The 19,946-nt window shown below is 53.7% G+C and overlaps 1 protein-coding gene across 8 annotated transcripts in view; it reads left to right on the top strand.

Annotated features, from left to right (window-relative positions):
- The first annotated feature begins 7,319 nt into the window (after window positions 1–7,319).
- The window catches only part of EPB41L4B (erythrocyte membrane protein band 4.1 like 4B), a 127,275-nt gene continuing 114,648 nt past the window's right edge, over window positions 7,320–19,946 (top strand). For all 8 annotated transcript variants that reach the window (XM_077912843.1, XM_077912846.1, XM_077912841.1 and 5 more), the window contains exon 1: window positions 7,320–7,640. In XM_077912843.1, the coding sequence (XP_077768969.1) occupies window positions 7,335–7,640 (306 nt within the window). In that variant the 5' untranslated portion in view covers window positions 7,320–7,334. The remainder of the gene's footprint in view (window positions 7,641–19,946) is intronic.

The raw sequence follows: 19,946 nt of genomic DNA, 5'->3' as shown, positions 1-19,946 counted from the left end.
AAATAAAAAGAATTAAAAAAAAAAAAAAACAATCCGACCTCGGCTGGCACAGAGGAATAGTAGCCTTCTTAGGATTCCCTTGGGGGGATCCCTGGGTGGCGCAGCGGTTTGGCGCCTGCCTTTGGCCCAGGGCACGATCCTGGAGACCCAGGATCGAATCCCACATCGGGCTCCCGGTGCATGGAGCCTGCTTCTCCCTCTGCCTCTCTCTCTCTGTGTGACTATCATAAATAAATAAAAATTAAAAAAAAAAAAAAGGATTCCCTTGGGAATGAAAAGCAGGGTGCCTCCGATAGGCATTTGCCACTTTGCAGGTCCAAGCTCCACCCAGCTTCTCTTTGCTCAGCTTCACCAAATGCCGCCTACCCCTTCCCTCCCACCCTCTGTGTGCCTGTTCTCCCATAGTCCCTCATCCCTTGGGGGTCTCCCCCTCCAGCTGCGTCTTCCTTGTTTTCCCCTAATGTGCCTTAGCCTCCGCAATATCAAAATAAGAACCATCGTCTCAAACCCCTGCTTGGTCCTCTTGCCTCTTCTAGTTACTGGCCTATTTCCTCTTCCTTTCGGTCTCCTTTGTTTACAGGATTTTGCTGTTCATAAAGTTTTCTTTTCTTCCTTGCAGCAGCTGGAAGTCCTAGCATTAAAAAACTTCCAGGGTGGTAGTATTGCTATTGGTAGTATTGATACCACCAAATGGGTACTTGCCCATTTTACAGATGAGAAAAGCGAGTCTCGGACAAGAATCCCGCAGAAGTCCCACGTTCTTTCTTCGATAATTCACTGCCTCCTTTTGATGCTAAGCTTTTTTTTTTTTTTTTTTTTTTTTTGATGCTAAGCTTTTAAAACGAGTGGCTTGGACCTACCATCTCCACTTCCCTGCTCTCATTTTCTCTTCAACCGTAGAATCCACTCACTGCTTCCACCCCTGTCCCATCCTCGAGGCCACCAAGGCCATAGCTCTTCCCCAGCTAGCCCACCTCAGAGGCGCCTCACAGAGCTCATTCCTCTTAAACCTTCACCTTTGCTGCCATGCATCTGACCCTACTACCCACTACCTTCTCTTTCTTCAAATTCTTTCTTTGGCTTGACCTAGGGCTCGAAGTCTACGTCTGAGGAGGAGGTGATGGGGAGGGGTCCCTGGTTGTGGGGTGTTAACGCAGGCGAGTCATGGAAGCCTCGCTTATTGCAATACTGCTTCTGCAGTGCGCTCTGAGCCATAGCAGGGTCTCAAAAGCACGGCCCCTCCGCCACTAGCCCAGCTGCCAAGGGCTTTCCACAAAAGAACAATTTACCTTGGCTTCACCAACTTGACAAAAGTTTGTGTTTTGTTTTTGTTTTTTTTACTTGATGACAAAGAGGATCAGAGCTATCATCTTGTGACTTGGGTGGGCATGGCAAGGTTGATGTCAGCAGTCTGGGACAGAGCAAAAGGGGCCAGTCTTTGGAAGTAGACTCTCCTAGCAGGCGTGGAGCGGAGACTAGGCCGGTGAAGCCAGCTGTTGGTGACAGGGTGGGGTGAAGTCTAGTCCTGCCTTGTCTGACATGGTGACCCCTAATCATACATAGCTTTTTCGATTTAAGTGCAACAAAATGAGATATTTAGTTCCTTGCTTGCACTAGCTACCTTGCAAGTGCCTAATGGGCATGTGGGGTTAGTTGCTGTCACCTTAGATGGCACAAGATGTAGAATGCTTCACTGTAGAAAGTTCGATCGGACGGCACTGATTTTAGAGCACCGGGTAGAAAAGAATAAAAGGTAAGCAGCTGGCTAAGAGAGTAAGAGAAAGGCCAGCTCCTCGGGGACGGCCAGGAGGAGGGGCAACACTGGAGATGTAGCCAGGGAGCCAGCAGGGAGGGCAGGCTCTATACAAATGCCTCGTTTCTGCCCTTTGTGTGCATCTCCAGTAGGAACGGTAGGGCTACACGTCGGAGCCAGAGGTGTTTTCCCGAAGATGGATGCATGTCCTCTAGGGATGAAATGGGTCCTCAGATAGGAAACTGATGCTAGGGCTGGCATCAGGGAAGTCAGGGAGACAATCTGAGTTCCCTCCGGATGTTGGTCTTTTGAGTCTAGACAGAGGGCTGGAGAGTAGATGTATGGAATGGAGATCTAGGGATGAAATGTTGAGGAGGAAGTCAGAAATATGATCTGGAGCCGGGGGGGGGGGTGGGTAAGAATTGGCTAAAAATACAAATTTGGAACTCAATTGTAGTCACCACGTCCTTTTGTCATTGCCATTTCTGTATCTAAAAATTTAGATGATTTGTGTTAACAAATCCCCATTTATTTCTGTACAATTCAGTGCTGAGCATTGCCTTGCAAATTACTCGCTGGAAGACGAGTCCTTTAAAGAATGAACAAAGTGAGCGTCCATTCAAAACAATGCTCATGCATTGGAAAGAGAGTGAAGGAAGCAAAAGAAAGATCTGGGACCTGGAAAATCATCATGCGAATCAGATTCACTCCTTCAGTTGTAAATTCCAGGGGGTAGCTTCAGGCACGGCTGGATCCAGGTAGTCAAAAATGGAATTGTCACCAGAAAGTGATGTCTCTCCATCTCTTGGTTCTGCTTTTCTTAGTGTTGTTATCATCCTCGGTTTTCTTCCTACAGGGTGCCAAGGTGGGCACACGACAAGCAGTTCCAGGCTTAACACTGCGGGTTCCAAATGATTTCAACAAGAGGTCCTGGGCTGATCTCCATGGGTTACTGCCCATTCTTGAGGTAGTACCAGGTCTCTTGGGACACGCAATGCTCTGATTAGCCAGGCCTGATCAAGAGCCAAACCTGAGGCAGGGGATTGGGGTCAGCCTCAATTAGATCACCAGGCCTCCGGGTGCAGGGGGAGTAGTTTGTGATGTAACCCAAAGAAGGAAGGTGTAGGCAGGCACAAACCACCAAGGCCCTCTACACAGTCCATAATCAATGAAAGCTATTATTATTGTGGAACAACCCCCGAAGGATTAAGCGGACATTTATCCAACACTAGAAAGCGTGTTTGCTATATAGTGGTGTATACCTAGCTATATATAGCTCGTGGCACACAGTAAGGCCTCAGTAAATGTCCACGGAGAAAACTTGACAAGAGAGTACATAGGAACACGTACTAGAGTGTAATCTTGTTCTATGAAGAAAGGAGTCTGATGGAATGAGGGCATGATTTTATGGAGTCTAGGAAAGGAGCCAGGAAACAAAGGATAGGGATAAATGGCACACTTGTGAACCGAGTTCCTTAGAGACGGGGCTAAGGGCTGTTTAATTAACTTGTAAAACGACTCTGGAGGCAGGGAGTGCGTGAGGAACTCTCCAAGGTTTGCGGATGATGCGAAGTGCGTGGAGAAGTAGCGTGGGCCGGGACAGTGGGGAGCTCTCGTGGACCTGAGCAGGTGGGTGATGAAGCGGGAGCTGAGCTTTGATGAGGACCCGGCAGGGAGGTGACTCTAGGGGCCAGACTCCAAATATGGCCCAGGACACCGAGGAAGTCAAGCTAGTAGTGACGATCCAGGAAAGGACCTGGCACTTAGCAAACACTGTTTCTTGGGAACTTCAGCTCATGATGGTTCTAGACAGAAATGCAAGGGAAAACACTGAGGCTCCTGAATAATGGTTTGAGGACCAAGGATCTCATAAAAGAGTGATGTGTTGGCACGCCTGGGTGGCTCAGTGGTTGAGCATCTGCTTTTGGCTCAGGGCGTGATCCTGGGGTCCTGGGATCAAGTCCCACATTGCGCTCCCTGCAGGGAGCCTGCTTCTCCCTCTGCCCGTGTCTCTGCTTCTCTCTGTATCTTTCATGAATAAATAAATAAAATCTTAAAAAAAAAAAAAAGAGTGATATGTTGGCAAACAGGATCCGTGGGCAGTTCTGGCCTGTTCACACTGAGTACAGAGGAGGGCTGGGAAATGGCAATTAATGTTTTTGAAGCGCTGGTTACAGAACCTTAGATAACAAGGAGAGGGATTTCTAGGCCCAAAAGGCAAAGATGAAGAAAGAACATTGCTCTTTGGAAATACACAGCACCGCGAGTGGACAAAATGAAAACTGGCTCATCAAATGTTGAAATTCTCAGGTTGAAACATGAATGACACGAAATTTAATCAAAGGAAGGCCTGAGCCTGTTTCTGCTCCGCGTGGTAGAGACAAGAGTGCTTGAATCACTCATGTGATGAGGACTGAATGAGATCCTGAAGGTGACAGTGCCTCATACAGAGGAGGTGGAGGGGGCAGCCCCGGTGGCGCAAGGGTTTAGCGCTGCCTGCAGCCTGGGGTATGATTCTGGGGACCTGGGATCGAGTCCCACGTCAGGATTCCTGCATGGAGCCTGCTTCTCCCTTTGCCTGTGTCTCTGCCTCTCTCTTGCTCTCTCTGAATGAATAAATAAATCTTTAAAAACAAAACAAAACAAAAACAGAGGAGGTGGAGGTAGACCTTAAGCCATGTGGCGGCCCCTCAATGATGAGGTGCTGTTGGTAGCACACGGGATCGGCAATGGCACTTCCTACCCCATAATGCCAATGAAATAAGATCCTGAATTCATGCAACAAGTGTTTTTTTGTTTGTTTTGTTTCGTCTTGACCACCTACTGCTTACCAAACAGCAAGCTAGGTGCTAGGTGGGGATACAGTGATGAGTATGAAAAAGCTCTGTCCTTCCAGAGGTTGGTGTCTAGCAGGAGACCATGTTGAGTGAATAATCACAAACTGAATGATGCTCACTATAGAGGGGTGGTTTGAAAACTGGTGCACCAAACTGATATGATTTAATACTGCACTTGTATTCGTTTCCTATCGCTGCTGAAATAAACTACCGTGAACTTAGTGGCCTAAAGCAATACACATGTATTATTATCCAATTCAGGAAGTCAGAGTCTGAGGTGGAGTTTATAAGCTAAAATCAAAGGCTGCATTCCTTTTGGAACATCTAGCAGATGATCTGTTCCTTACCTTTTCCAGCTTCCAGCAGCTGCCTGCATTCCTTGGTTCTTGGGTCCATCACGCTGACATCCGCTGCCAATGTCACATCACTCTCTCCGACTCTGACCCTCCTGCCTCCCTGTTATAAGGACCCTTGGGATTATAGTGGGCCCATCCAGATCATCTGGGACCATCTCCCCACCTCAAACTCCTTAATTTAGCCATATCTGCAAAGGGGATTAGGATGTGGAGATTTTGGCGGCCCATTATTCAGTCTAACTGCTGCTTCTGGGCTATCAAGTAGGAAATGAGCTGTCCTTAGAAACTGGTAAGCAGACTGGGCTAGCTCTGTACACCAACTTGTTGACGGTATTCCATGAAGTCGAGTCTTGCAGGGAGGGGAGCCGAGTGGGTATGTGGAGGCTGACTGCAGATGCCCCTCACGGCACCGTGTCACGTAGTAGAGCCCTGGAGAGCGTCCAGAGAGCACCATACAACAGGTGAAGGCACTGGCTGCTGCCATGCAGGAGCTCTGAGACCTCAGGCAAGGATATTACTCCTCTAAGCCTCAAACTCCACCTAAGTCAATGGGGATAAACAGAATTACCTGCAACGGTTGGAGGGAGGATTAATGAAAATATCATCCATGAAATCACCTAAGACAGGGCCTGATCCTCAATCAACATCTATTTCCGGCTTGTTGTCTGAATTCATCCCTCCCTCTTTCTCTGTCCCCTTTGCAAGGGAACACGCGGCAAGTGGCCACTGCCTCCTTGCAGGCCTCTCAGAAACCCTCACTGTTTGCGGGTCCTGCCACATGCCTCAGCCTGGCGGTGATTAGCAGCTCCCAAGCCCTGCAAATGAGCCCCTGTTAACCTTGAGATCTGGAGCAAGTCTCTTAGGCGTGCTAAGCTTCAATTCCTCCTCTGGACAATGGGGCTAAGACGTCTGTGGAACCAAGTTATTCTGAGGATTAAGTGGGATGATGAAGGCAAAGGGCTTACTTAGCACAGTGTCAGGCACAAAAAAAAAAAAAAAAAAAAAAAAAAGCAGTGTTATTGTTCTGGAGAGGCCTGCCTTCCTTTCAACCGGGTGTTCCCAAGGTTTTTTCCAGCGACAATGACCGACCCACTTCTCCCTGAGGCCTGCTGGAGCTTGGATACCTGAGGAGCATGTTGGTCTACACTTCTCTGCCTCCACCTTTACCAGCCTTTCCGGTTATAGCTATTTATTTATCTCTGCCTCAGTATTGGATACAAGCTTCTTGAGGAAAGGTGTATATTTCTTCTTCTTCTTCTTCCCGCGGAGTAGGTTGGGAAAGTGCTCCCCCTCTATGCCTGGGGCTCAGTTTCCTTCTTTGGACTGATGCATTGGCCCCGAATGGCTAAAAGGGCCCTTCCAGCTCTGAGATCTTAAACGGGTAGAACTGAATCTAGCAGGGACGCTGCGGATCACCCGCTGCGCCCCTCTCCTTTTCCAAAAGGGGAAACTGAGGACCCAGGAGGGCCTTCCCTGAACGCTGGTCTCTCCGTCGCCCTCCGGCCGCGGGGCCAGGCCTCCCGCGGGGCACGCGGCCTCGCTGTCCTCCCGGGGCTGGGGCGGGGGGCGGGGGGTGTGGGGGGGCAGTCCCGGGCGGCCGCAGGGCTCCGGGGGCCCGGGGCGCCGGAAACACGTGTGTGCTCACCTACGTGCACACACGTGAGCACACCTACAGCAGCAGGGGGCGCTCGGGCCGGCAGGGGGCAGCACAGCCCCGGTTTGCAAGTACCCGGCGCAGCCCCGAGGGAGGAGGGCGTGCTGCAGTCCCGGCGGCGGCGGCGGCGGCGGCGGCGGCGGCGGCGGCTGGAGGTGCAGCCTCCCAGGTGGGAGGCGGGGGCCGCGGGCGCAGGAAAAGGCGCCTCGGGAGCCGGCGCTCGGCGGGGCCTCCTGCGGCCCCGGGCGCGGCGCGGCGAGTGGGAGCGAGCGCGCCGGGAGCACGCAGGCGCCCTGCTCGGCTGGCCCTCGGCCGGCGCGCCGCGCGGGAGCAGCCCGCAGCCCGCAGCCCCCCGCGCCCCGCAGCCCCCCGCGCCCCCCGCAGCTCCGCGCCCCGCGGCCGGCCGTCGGGAGCGGCCCCTGCGCCGCGAGCTCAGGCCGGCGGCCCGGGGAGCGCGCGGCGGCGGCGGCGGCGGCGGCGGCGGCGGGACGGCCCCGGGGCCGCCCCGAGCGCGCCCTCCCTCCCGCCCGCGGCCCCTGGCGGCCGGCGCTGGCCCGGGCGGGCGCGCCCCGCGGGCAGCCGGAGCGCGGCCTCGGCCTCGGCGGGAGCGAGCCCCGGGCCGCGGGCGCCGGGAGGCGGCGCAGGCGGCCGCGGGCACTGACGGCGGCGCGGGGCGCTCCCGGGCGGCGGCGCGGCGGCGCAGGGGGCGGAGGCAGGGGGCGCCCCCGGCCAGGATGCTGCGGTTCCTGCGCCGGACCTTTGGCCGCCGCTCCATGCAGCGCTACGCGCGGGGCGCGGCGGGGCGCGGGGCCGCCGGGCTGGGGGACGAGCGCGACGGGGGCCCGCGGGGGGGCCCGGCCGCCGCCGCCGCCTCCTCCACGCTGCCCGCCGCGCCGGGGGGGAGCGTGTTCCCGGCGGGCGGCGGGCCCCTGCTCACGGGCGGCGCGGCCGTGCACATCTCCGCCGCCGGCGCCGCCAGGGCCACCCTGTACTGCCGCGTCTTCCTGCTCGACGGGACCGAAGTGAGCGTGGACCTGCCGGTGAGTGACCGCGGCGCTGGCAGCCCCGGGGACCGCGCCCCCCGCCCCGTGTGCCCCTCCGGGCGCCCCGCCTGCACCTCCCCGGGGGCCCCTCCCCGGGTTCCCTCTCGGGCCTCTCCGCCCGGGTCGCTCCGGACCCCTCCGTGGGACCTTGCGCCGCTGGGGCGCGCGCCTTCCCCCGCTGCCGCCCGGTCCTCTGGGCCTCGCGCCCTCCCCCGCTCGCCGGGTCCCCTCGCCCCGAGTCCCCGCCCCCCCAGGTCGCAGCGGGGGCCTTCTGGGTGCCGCGCAGTGGGTTAGGCAATCCCAGAGCAATGCGGGGTGCCCCGGGGGGCCTGCTTGCCCCCGCAGAGTCGTCACCAGGCCTCGTGGAGATGGCGGGGGGAGAAGCCCCCTCCCCTGCTGCCCAGCAGGCGCCCCAAGTTTGGGAGGGGATCGGGGACCTTTTCTCTCCCGGCCCCTTCTCGGTGCCGGCCCCCGCCCCGTCGGCACCCGGGAGAGCCGCGACCGCCCTCCGCTCGCAGGGGCTGGGTGACTTGGGAGCTCACTCCGGGATCGACTCTCCTGGACCTGCCCAACTTTGCAGCAGCGCAGCCTCTGCTGGGGCGCTGGGAGTCGGGCCTGGCGCGCCCAACTCGCCCCTTCCCACCCCCGGCCCCGTGCGTGGGGGCGGCGGGGGGGCCCCGGGGCTGCGGCGCGGGGTCCCGGCCCCCGCCCACAGGTGGTTGCACCCCGCCCCCCTCCAGCCCTGAGCTAGGCTGGCGCTGCTGCCTCCGCCTGGGCCCCTGCTTTCTGGCCCGGAGGGGCCAGATGTGATCGAATCAAATCAAATGGGGCGCCTGCTGGGCACCCGGCGCTGCGGCAGACGGTGCCTTTGGGAATCTCTGGGTGTGACTGAGGACACAGCCCCGATCGAGCTTTTCGATGAAATGTCACAGATCATTCCGAGGATTTCACGCGCAAAAAAAAAAAAAAAAAAAAAGCGCATACCCAGACTTCCAAAGGAACCATGTAGGCCTTCCCGCGTGGGGGACCTTCTTGAGACTTCCCGAGGGACCTAGGAACCCATAAGGCTTTTAGATGGGAAGATCAGAGTCTGCTTGGCCTGGACTTTAATGCTGCCTTAGGTTTTGATTTTGAGACAGTCTCAGTCGATGGCCATTTTTATATTCGTGCCTCCTAGCGCGCTCTCCATAGAACATCATTTTGTTATGATCATACCCTTGTGGGGCCTTTTTATTCACGGAGGAGCCGGCGTTCCTGTGCTTAGAGCTGTTGTCTTTAAAATAGCCTGAAAATGTTCCTCCTCCCCACGACTGAGGCTCTCCAGCTCGTCTCCGGCTCGGAGGAGGAGGCCCGGGGAGCCAGGAGGATCGGAGAGGTGGGCAGCTGCTGTGTGGAGAGGATGTGGCGCATTCTGCGTCTGGGATCGGGGGAAGGAATGCCCCCCCTGAGAACTTTGTCGGGGCTCCTTGAGGATTTTCTCACTGTTCCCCAGGGATGGTGCGTTTAGAAAACGTATTGCTTCTGTCGGATTCGTGCGACAGGGCTTAAGGGGTGTTTCTGGGATGACAAACGCAAACTGAGTCAAGTGCATGCGTGGCGGGTAAACCCAGACAGGTACGCGAGGATCAGGCTGGGATGGGGCCAGGATCAGGCTGGGATGGGGCCGAGGATCAGGCTGGGATGGAGCCAGGATCAGGCTGGGATGGGGCCAGGATCAGGCTGGGATGGGGCCGAGGGCTGACCTGGGTGGCCGCTGGAGCCCTCCCTGGGCGTGGAGGCGGGGCCCTTTACATCCGGAAAGGTTTCTGCGCTTTACCAAAGGTCGCTTGACAAAAGATTTCCCCCGGTTTTCTTACGGTGGCAGATTTCTTGATGCTCTAAGAGGCGATCGCGAGAACCTCACATCTTATTTACACGGACGCCCGCACCTATGCACACACACGCCCTGTCCGAAGACCCGACACAGGCTTTTGTCGTGGGAGCCCCCGGGGGGACAATGATAAAAATCACCAGTGAGCAGGGCTCATCGATTTACAGGTTTATTAGATATCAGAACTGCATCCCACGGGCTCCTAGGCTCGCCTTCCCGGATCAGAGTTGTGGTTCCTTAATTAATTCTCAGAGTACGAGGTTAGCGCCGGGCGGCGGCTCCCAGTGAATTCGCAGGTGGATTTGCAGCTCGCGTGCTCCTTCCCCGGGGCTCCCTTCTAATGCCGGCCTGTTGGGCATGTAGCCCCTCTCGTCATTGTTCCCCCCTTCTGCTTCCCTGGATTTCTACCGCCTCCTGGGCCCCGGTGTTGCGTTGCTGCCTGTCACACAGACAGGATTTACCTCTGGCTGCCATAGCCCTTAGCTGGATTCTCTGTCCCCTGTCACTTCCGCAGGCACTCAGGGCACTTGACAGGCTTCCCGGCTCCTTTGTAATTAAAACCCTCCGGTGGGTTTAGCTCCGCGAATTCTTCTGCTCAGCCTGCTAACAGTGGCTGTGCCTTGTCATAAGCCATTGTGTCAGCCCTGATCTGAAATCGAGCACAGCAGCACCTTCAGGGTACCAGGCCCCGGGGCGCCTCAGTCCTCAGTCAGCGTTTATGGGGCGCTGTGCTGTGGGCGCAGGGGGGAACGAGGGGTGGCCTGGAGGCTCTTGGGAAACACAGGTAGAAACAGGGCTTTTTATTCTAAGTGATGCTAAGTGATGGGGCTGGGCTCACCCAGCCGGGGTGCTGCTGGGGGATGAGCGGGTCAGGAGGGCCTCCTGGAGACTTCCACGCTTGAGGTTATAGGATCTCAAACCCGGGGTCCCTTGTGCATTTTCAGAAGCCTCGTCGTACCAGGTCCACTCCTTAGCTAACCCGTGGCCCGTTGGCGTAGGTCAGAAAGGACGAAGCGACCGTAGGCGTCTTCAGCGGTTCCCTGGCGGGGCCTGGAGCCTCCTTGCCTCCCGGTGGGCCGCCTCCCCTCGCGGGCCTGCCCGGTTTTAACCTTCGCTGTGGTTTCTCAACCTTTGAGAAAAACGTGAACAACAGGATCCTCTAAAAACAACCCGTCTGTAACGTGCAGCCTCCGATGGGCTACGAACCCCGCTTCCAGGGGAATCCCGGGCTCGCCCTACAGCCCCCAGAGGCGCCCTGAGCCACTCCTCTGCGGAAAGCCCGCCCCGCTTTGGACGGGCCGCGTCCCTGCCCGGCCCAGCCCTCAGGTGTGGCCTGGTCGGGCCGGGCAGGGCTCCCTCGGCCTACCCTAGACACCTTCCTTCTATTAATGCAGCTGAAGATCCCATTAGTGTGCTTGGCAGCGGCACCCGCTGTTGACTCATATTAGCTCTCTGTTGACTAAATCCCTGGCATCGCTTTTGCTCGTGCGGCTGTTGCTCAGCCCCGTCTCCCCCTCCCCTGCGTGCACAGTCTTCCAGCAGCTCCGCGTGGAAGGCTGCGAGGCTGTGTGTGCGCGTGGCTGGCTGGGTGGGCAGCACTCTCGCCAGGCCTCGGGGGGCACGCCGGTCGGCCTGGAGCAGTGCGGGTGGCGCAGTGGCTCTCCCCGAATCCGGAACTCAGCGTAGACTCCCTGTGCTACCGTGCAGGCAGGGCGAGCCTCGGAAGACCGGGCCTGAGCCTTTGCAGGCCAGCTGTGCACCCTTGGGCGGCTCAGGCTGTCTGAGCATCGACTTTCTGGTCCTTCAGATGGGGGTGTTGGGAGGGTTATGCGACTAGAATGGTCTAAAAGGCTTCAGTACCCATGCACAGCAGGGCACCGAAGGGTTGCTCAAGGTGTGGCTGCACCCCCAATTCTCACACCTCCTCTCTGGCCTATGGGAAGGGTTTGGGAGCATGTCCAGCAACCGATATTAAAAACAAACCAAAAAAAGCTGGGGCAGGAAGGCTAAACATCTCATTTTGTGAAAATTGGAAGTGGTATGTGATACGAGACATACTTTTTGAAAGTTTCACTTTTTTTAAAGATTTTATTTATTTATTTACTTATTTATTTATTATAAAGAGAGCGAGCGCGGGGAAGGAGGGCAGAGGGAGAGGGAGAAGTAGACTCCCCGCTGAGCAAGGAGCCGGATGGGGCCCGTCCCAGGACCTGAGATCATGACCTCAGTGGAAGGCAGAGGCTTAAGGGACTGAGCCACCCAGATGCCCTGTTTCACTTTAGATGAGAAAGGGTTACCCCTCCCCCCAGCCTCAAATGCAAGTTCTTAGAGACTTATTTACTTATTTTAAGGATTTTTTTCTATTCATGAGAGAAACATAGAGGCAGAGACACAGATAGAGGAAGATGCAGGCTCCCTGCGGGGAGCCTGATGGGGGGGACTCGATCCCGGGACTCTAGGATCATGACCCGAGCCAAAGGCAGATATTCAACCGCTGAGCCACCCAGGTGTCTACGTTCTTAGAGTTTTAGAACTAGAATCGCTGAAAGAGCAGAATGCACTGGTAGGATGTAAAGATCGTGTGCTTTATTTTGCAGCTGAAAGGGACCCTCAACAGCATATACCCCATCCTTGGTGTATATGGGAAACTGAGGCCTATAGCTAGAAAGTGATGTTAGTCACTCAGAGAAGAGTTGGAATGGGTTACCCTGGAAACCCCAACTGCCTAGCCTTTGGAGTATCAGTGGTAGACTGCCCCCCTAGTCCTGACACAGGACTATGGAAAGGGGATGGGATATATTCCTGGCAGTTGGTAGTAGGACAGATCTTCTCGAACAATGGGGAACTGCGGCAGAATGGTTCTCTGACTTCGGCGTACTCCAGGGTGCTTCTGGGATTTCCTCTCCAGTTACAATTCCCAGGGTCCACCCCAGAATTCCTGATTGAGCAGATCAGGAAATTGGGCTTCTTACCAGGATACTTATCCTGGGTGATTCTGATAAACAGACTCCCTTCACACCTTTTGAAAAACACTGGCTGTAGACCTGAGAGCAGAGGGCAGCCAGGCTGTGTATTAAAACTGCGTAGGCACAGGAGGCAATGGTCAGCTCTGAGCCAGGGCTTGACAATATGACCCCTGAGCCCTAGGGAGTTTTTGTCACAGCAGAGTGAGGCTGGGGCAGTTGTGCTGTTGCAGTGGCCCAGGGGAGGGGTGACGAGGGCCTGGCCCGGAGAAGTGGGCACAGTACCAGAGCAGTTGGCAGGGGGAGTGGGTTGAGTGAGGCCTAGTGGAGTCTAGCCTGGAGGCAGGGAGGTCTTCACCCTCAGTTGTGGGAAGAGATGGGACACCCCGGAAAATAGGGGACCAGCAGCTCCTCATTTCCACCCTCTCCCAAGGTTCTGGCTTCCGTGGACACCTTGCCTCATCCTGGGCCTCTGGCTGGCTGGCTTTATCCTGCCCCTGAGGGGATGGAGGTATTGGCTCAAGGTGGCCCTCCAGTGCTGACCCCCCTCCACTCCATCCCAGCTTATGAATGAGACCCCCCCGGGAACTTTGAACCCCTACCTGGGTCATGCTGAGTTTATTTAAAAAAAAAAAAAAACAACTTTGTCTAAAGGAGGGCTAGTGGGGAACAATGGGGAGTCTGGGAGGAAGAGAGATGAATGGTGAACATCGTTCCCAGTGGGATACAGGGGTGACCCCTGTCACACTGTGGTGTCACCCTTGGTGGGTTGTCAGGGTTAAGATGGGGGGAAGGGGTGTCTGTCAGCCTTTCCCGTGCCAGTAACATGACCCTGCACCGGTCCAGGACCGAACAAATATTAACTCGCTAAGCACTTTCACGTGCATAATCTCATTGAATTCTGTCCCTAGTGCACCGCTGTGGATGAAGGCATAGGTCTGTTTAATTTTGAAATAGCAAAAGGTCAGCGTATGTGTGTGTGGAGGGAGTATTTTCCCTTAGATTCCTGCATAGGGACTCAGAAAAAAAAATCTACTTGGTAACCACAGAAATCCTCCACCCACAATTTGTCCTCAAAACAGGTGTTCATCCTTGTCCACTGCCTGAGTGCCTGCACCCGGCCTTCGCTGCTCTGCCTGGAGCTCTGTTCAGCAGGGCCCCGGTTCTGTGGGCACTTGGGCTTCCTTCTCTGGCCCATGGCAGCTGCCTGCAGGCGGGGTCCACTGCTGATTCGTCTTGCTGGGTTTTTTGTTTTTTTTTTCCCAAGTTAGTGTGTGCCTTCGGCCCCTACTTTCATTTCACATTTGAACATGCTTAAAGCAGAGAGGCTAGAAAATAAATGTGGAGAAGCTGGAGAAGTGAAAACATCTAAAATTTCATCAGAGATGACCACTGTGAAAATTGTGGTGTATATCCACCTGTAGTTTTTTTCTTTTTGTGTTTAGATATAATTATGTACTCAGAATGATGAATTTGCATGGGTTGATCACAGTCTCTTCACCCCTTCAGCACAGTTGAATAGGGATCACAGACTCTGAGTTTGTGTCTCTTGGGGGTGGAGGCTCTTGGCCATCCTATCCCCCCCTTACACTGCCAGCGACCCTTAGCTGGGGTGGGTGCCCCCAGTGCTGGTTGGCCACTGGAGCTGTCCACCTGTACTGCCCCTGCCTGAGTGAGAAGCAAGCTCCCCGTCCTTGGAGCCTCTCCCCACCGTTGTCTCTGCCTTCTGGTCCTGCTGCTGTGGCCACAGAATTCTCTCACATTTGGGGGCTTGTGTGCTGAGCACCTGCTTTGGGGCCGTCACTTCTCTCACCTGCCAGGGATGTGCATGCTTTGCTTACCAGCCAGAGCTGGGCAGGAGCCTTGCAGCCTCCCAGGTGTGCCCTCTGTGCCCTAACCGCCCCCACCTCCCTGTCTCCTCCTGCAGCCTCTTTGGCTTCCCTCTAGAGTTGGATTTAATCTCACTAGCCCCACTGGATTTTAATTTCTGGCTTATTTCTAATTGTTTTCCAAAATGTTTTTGTTTACCCGTAGTGCATTTTCTCTAGTCAGCAAGGGCTTACTGAGCGCTTACACGGCGTTGAGCACTGGGGAGGGATCCACATGAGGGATGAGAGAATTCTAATCTCAAAGGGGAAACCAGGTAAATACATAACTTGAAGCTGCACATAAAGTAGCGCAGAGGGCGAGCAGCTGAACTGTGGGGTGGAGCTGGCGATGGTCTGATGCCCAAAGTGACATCACGTTGTCCCAGAGGATGCCCAGGAGTTCAGCTGTAGATTTGGTTAGAAGGTGTCAGGGCAGAGGAAACAGCAGGTGCAAATGCTTGGAGGTGGGAAGCCAGAAACCCCCACAGAGTAGGGGAGGATTATGAGCTCTGGCTGTGTCCCTGAATCTTAAAGGAGCAAGTGGGGAACCTTTCAAGTGCAGATACGTGTCTTAAGCTAATAAGAGCCGAGGCTTACTGAGCATTTGCTGTGTGCTTGGTGCTGTGCTAAGTGCTTAAGGGATAGGCTTGTTGAATTCTCACAAAAACTTTGATGGTGTTATTGCTGTTATCTCTGGTTTGTAGAGGGGACAATGGGGGCTCAGTAGTCAAGGTTAAAAAATTTGCCCGTGGTTTTTAAAGACCAGCTTTAAGCTCCGACTGGCCAGGGGAGATTTGTGGTCCGGAAAGTCCCCCTGACGGCAGGATGGAGCATTGGTCGGGTGGGTGGTGAGTAGGTTCTGAGACTGCCCCAGCGGCCCTGAGGTGGATGGGGACCTCTGAGCCTCCTTTGCAGGCCAGGTGGGATTTCCAGAAATCAGATTTACAACTTCCTTTTTTTTTCTTTTTTTTAAGATTATTTATTTATTTATCCGTGAGAGACACAGAAAAAGAGGCAGAGACACAGGCAGAGGGAGAAGCAGGCTCCATGCAGGGACCCTGATGCAGGACTCGATCCCAGGACCCCGGGATCACACTCTGAGCCAAAGGCAGATGCTCAACCACTGAGCCACCCAGGTGCCCCTATTTTATTTTCTTTTTAAAATATATTTCTTTTTTTTAAGTAATCTCTACACCCAGTGCGGAGCTTGGACTCCCAACCCAGAGGCCAAAAGTCCCACGCTCTTCCGACTGAGCCAGCCAGGTGCTCCCAGATGTACATCTTCAGTCACGTTCGTCGAATACAGTCTTACCCCGCGTGCATTCTGGTTTGATGGCCTTGAGTTTTCAACGCTGAGGTCAGAAGTAGGCTACATTTTTAAAAAGTGCTCAATAGGGGCAGCCCGGGTGGCTCAGCGGTTTAGCGCCTCCTTGCAGCCCAGGGCGTGATCCTGGAGACCTGGGATCGAGTCCCACGTCAGGCTCTCTGCATGGAGCCTGCTTCTCCCTCTGCCTGTGTCTCTGCCTCTCTCTCTCTCTCTGCATCTCTATGAATAAATAAATAAAATCTTAAAAAAAAAGTGCTCAATAGAACAATGTTAAACTTATCACACAGGAAAGCATATTACAAATTCCCATCCTGCTGCATAGCAGCTGGTCCCCCCAGTCTGTGTGCTTTCATAGACATGTGCATAAACATGGTGTAGGGTTTTTTTTTTTTCTCCCATCCAAGCCTTCCTCAAACTCATCAGTTTGGTGCCCTCTTTTGTGATTATTCTAGATTAAATTCACCCCTGAATTGTGTGTGTGTGTGTGTGCGCGTGCGTGCGCATGTATGTGTGACGTGAGGAGTACCTGTCTCTACCTGTCGTGGGGTTGGTGGTTGATATGCAGAGCACCTGCCGTCTTCTGTGTTGGGCAACCCTGCCCTCTAGGCTTGCAGAATCCGTGTCACTTCCCTTAATTGCTGCCGTGTGGGAAGGTATTATTATCCCGTTTACATATGGTCTCAGGGAGCATGTGGCCTTGGGCCACTCGGGTAAGAAGTGTGGCAGAGTCAGAAGGGAATCTAGGTTTTTCTGACTCATTTTCCATTGCTCTGCCCCCAGCCCATGCTGTGCACGCTCAGCCTCCAGGATCGAAATGTGTGCTCCTTGGAACTCCTTCTGTGACTTGACGGGTCACAGTGTCATGCCATAGACCACCCTGTCATTCTTGAACCTCTTTGCCTTTCAGGGCCCCTGGCACTTGGCTTCTGTTTTATCATTTCTGAGGTTCTTTGCCTTAAAGTCGTCGCTGGCCGAGTGCCCAGCATCTCCTTGGTGAAGCTAAGGGCTGGAAGATGATATCCCCAGGGTCCCGTGCCACCCGCGGGATCATGTGGAGCTTCCCTGTCTCCCAGGCCTGAGCTCGGTCCCCAGAGTAGAACTGTCCCGCTGGGAGGACGTGGACCGCCTGGTCTCGCAGGGGCCTGCAGGGCTGGCATCCGTCAGCCCAGCCGCACGGTTCTCTTCTCTTGTTCTCAGCCCCATGGTACCTGACCTCTGCCCAGGCAGGTGGAGGTGGGCGTGGTGGTGCTTCTCCATTAGCCCGCCTACCTGCTTGCTCAGCTGCAACCCCTTTGAATTAGGGATTTTCTTTTTATTACGATACAGTGGAAGTAACCTAAAATGTACCATTTTGAACACTTTTGGGTAGACAGTTCAGTGGCGTGGAGTGCATCCACGTAGTAGTTTTACAGCTGTCACCACCCTCTGTCTCCAGATTGTTTTCCTCTCTGCAAACTCAAACTCTGTACCCATAGGACGATAATTCTCCTTCACCGCCCCCCTCCCCGAAGCCCCTGGCAACTGCCCTCCCGTGTTCGGTCTCTACCACTTGGGCGACTCCAGAAACCTTCTGTACGTGGAACCGTACACTATTTATCCTTTTGTGTCTGACTCCTCTCACTCAGTGTGGTATCTTCGGGGTTCATCCGTGTTGTAACGTGCGTCAGGATGCCATTCCTCTTGAAGGCTGTGTAGTATTCCCGTGTACGTATACACCGCCTTTGGTTTATCCATCATCTGGGTTGTGGATTTTTGTGCAGTTTCAGGCCTTCCCTTTTTTTTTTTTTTTTTTAAGATTTTATTTATTTATTCATGAGAGACACAGGGGGAGAGAGAGAGAGAGGCAGAGACACAGGCAGAGGGAGAAGCAGGCTCCATGCAGGGAGCCTGACGTGGGACTGGATCCCAGGTCTCCAGGATCACGCCCTGGGCCGAAGGCAGGTGCTAAACCCCTGAGCCACCCGAGCTGCCGGCTGAGCATGAATTTTGAAGTCAGTTGCTGCTGCTGGTGTTTGGTGAGGAATTGTAGGATCTACAGATTTTACTTCAATTCTGCCTACTTTTTTTTTTTTTTTTTTGCAGTTTTTACCATCGACATGTCTAGGCATAGTCAAAAATAGAGAGAACCCCATGTACACACCACATAATGAGCATAATGACCCCCACGTACCCATCGTCAGGCTTCCTCACCTGTCCATATGGCCACTCTAGTTCATCTTATCCTTACCCCTGTTCCTTCCCAGTGATTCTAAAACATATTCCAAACGTGTAATTTCAAACTTGTACTGTAGCACACATCTCTAAAAGACAAGGGCTATGTTTTTATAAATAGATCGACTATACTGGTAAAACGCCTTAAAAAAAAAAAGTTTGGTATCAAGATATTTAGGCAGTGTTCAGATTTTCCTGTTTGGTTGTCAGCAAGGTCTTTTCATTGCATTTGGTTGCTATTCTATCTAGAGCTTTAAGAAAAATTTTTTAGAAATATTTTTTCCCTCGCTTCTTGAAGTATAGTTGACCAGTAAAGATCATATACATTTGGAGTGTAAAGCTTGGTGATTTGATAGAAGTTATAAATTGCAAAACCTATTACTGTGCATCAAGCTAATGAACACACCACACCCATTGCCTTACCAGTTACAGTCACGTGTATCTTAGTAAAGTTTTGAAATCCACCGTTTTAGCAAATTTCAAGTGTATTTTACATTGTGATCAACTATAGTCACCGTTGCTGTTTATGAGATCCCCGGAACTTGTTCATCTTCTAACTGAAAGTTTGTGTTCTCTTAACTGACATCTCCCCATTTTCCCCACCCAACAATTTAAAGCTCTTAATCTAGAGTTTTCCCCTTTCCCCACCTTATTTTTTTATTTTTTATTTTTTGGTCATTTATTTGTTGATTTGCCCTGTAATAGTTTCTCACTTTCTGGATTTTGTTGATGGCATCCTCAACATTTGGTTACCCTGAGGTGCACTTGGTACAGGGAACTGGCATTATTTGAAACACTTGACTTAGGGCACACAGAACAATACGATGGGTTCTTTGCCCTCAAGAAGCTGGGGTGGAAACGAGTGCCATAGAGAACTTTATCAGTAAGCCCCCCAAAAAAGTCTAAGGTGTGGCGGCTGAGTGGGAGAAACGGGCAACCAGAAAAATCTCAAGAGAAAAAGTTGGGCTCTGAAGACAAATGGGAGAACACCTTTCCTGGTGGCCAGGTCAGCATATGCAAAGGCACTGAGGCTTGAAATAATACATCCAAGATTCCTGCTCCTCGCTCAAGCCCTGCCTGTATTTTTCATCGGTTGTTGCTTCTTTGAAAAGGTCCAAATTCCTCATCTCTGGAAAATTTTCAGTAGATTTGATGGAAGAATGTCTTTTTCTTTTTTGTCTAACTCCTGTTTCTTCATTAGCTCCTTGACTTTTTGTTTTAGAGAGAGAGAGAGAGAGAGAGAGAGAGAGAAAGAGAAAGGAGGAGGAGGGGCAGAAGGAGAGAGAGAATCCTAAGCAGGCTCCTGCGTGGAGCTCTAACACAGGGCTCAATTTCATGACCCTGAGATCATGACCTAAGCCAAAATCAAGAGTTGGATGCTTAACCGAATGAGCCGCCCAGGTGCCTCTCCTTGACGTTGGTTTTTTTTTTTTTTTTTTAAGATTTTATTTATTTATTCATGAGAGAGACACACACACACACAGAGGCAGAGACACAGAGAGAGAAGCAGGCTCCATGCAGGGACTCGATCCTGGGACTTCAGGATCACGCCTGGGCTGAAGGCAGGCGCTCAACCGCTGAGCCACCCAGGCATCCCTTGACATTGGTTTTGAATGTCTCCCCTGACCTTGAATGTCTCCCCTGACCTTGGATCCTTTCTTTTTCTAGCTCTCACTCCTGTTTGGATTCCTTTCCATTATCTGGGAGGCCCCCCAGGGAGCGCTTTCCCTCTCTCCAGGCTGGACGTGCCAGCAGACATTTTAGGGAGCAGAATCCCTGAACCCTTCCGAGAGAGGAGACACGGGGCAGATGGCAGGGCAGCAGGAACCACTGGCTTGTACCCCTGAGGGAGCACTTGGGGACCACACGGTGCAGAGCCTCATTCCGGATGGCAGATCTTTCCTGTCTGCATTGGAACACTCACGCTGCTCCGTGCAGCCAGCCCGCCGCTCACCTGTGGCAAATGAGCAGTAATTAGCGTGTAATCAGCGCAGCCTCCTGCACGCAGCCCTCCGGGCTGCTCCTGCTCTCCCTCCGAGGCCAGCTGACAGTCGGCAAGCCTCT

The sequence above is a fragment of the Canis aureus genome, chromosome 10 (genome assembly GCF_053574225.1).
Source record: "Canis aureus isolate CA01 chromosome 10, VMU_Caureus_v.1.0, whole genome shotgun sequence".
Taxonomy (NCBI): Eukaryota; Metazoa; Chordata; class Mammalia; order Carnivora; family Canidae; genus Canis; species Canis aureus.
Note: the sequence above shows the minus strand (reverse complement) of the source record. Positions and strands in the feature narration are given on the sequence as shown.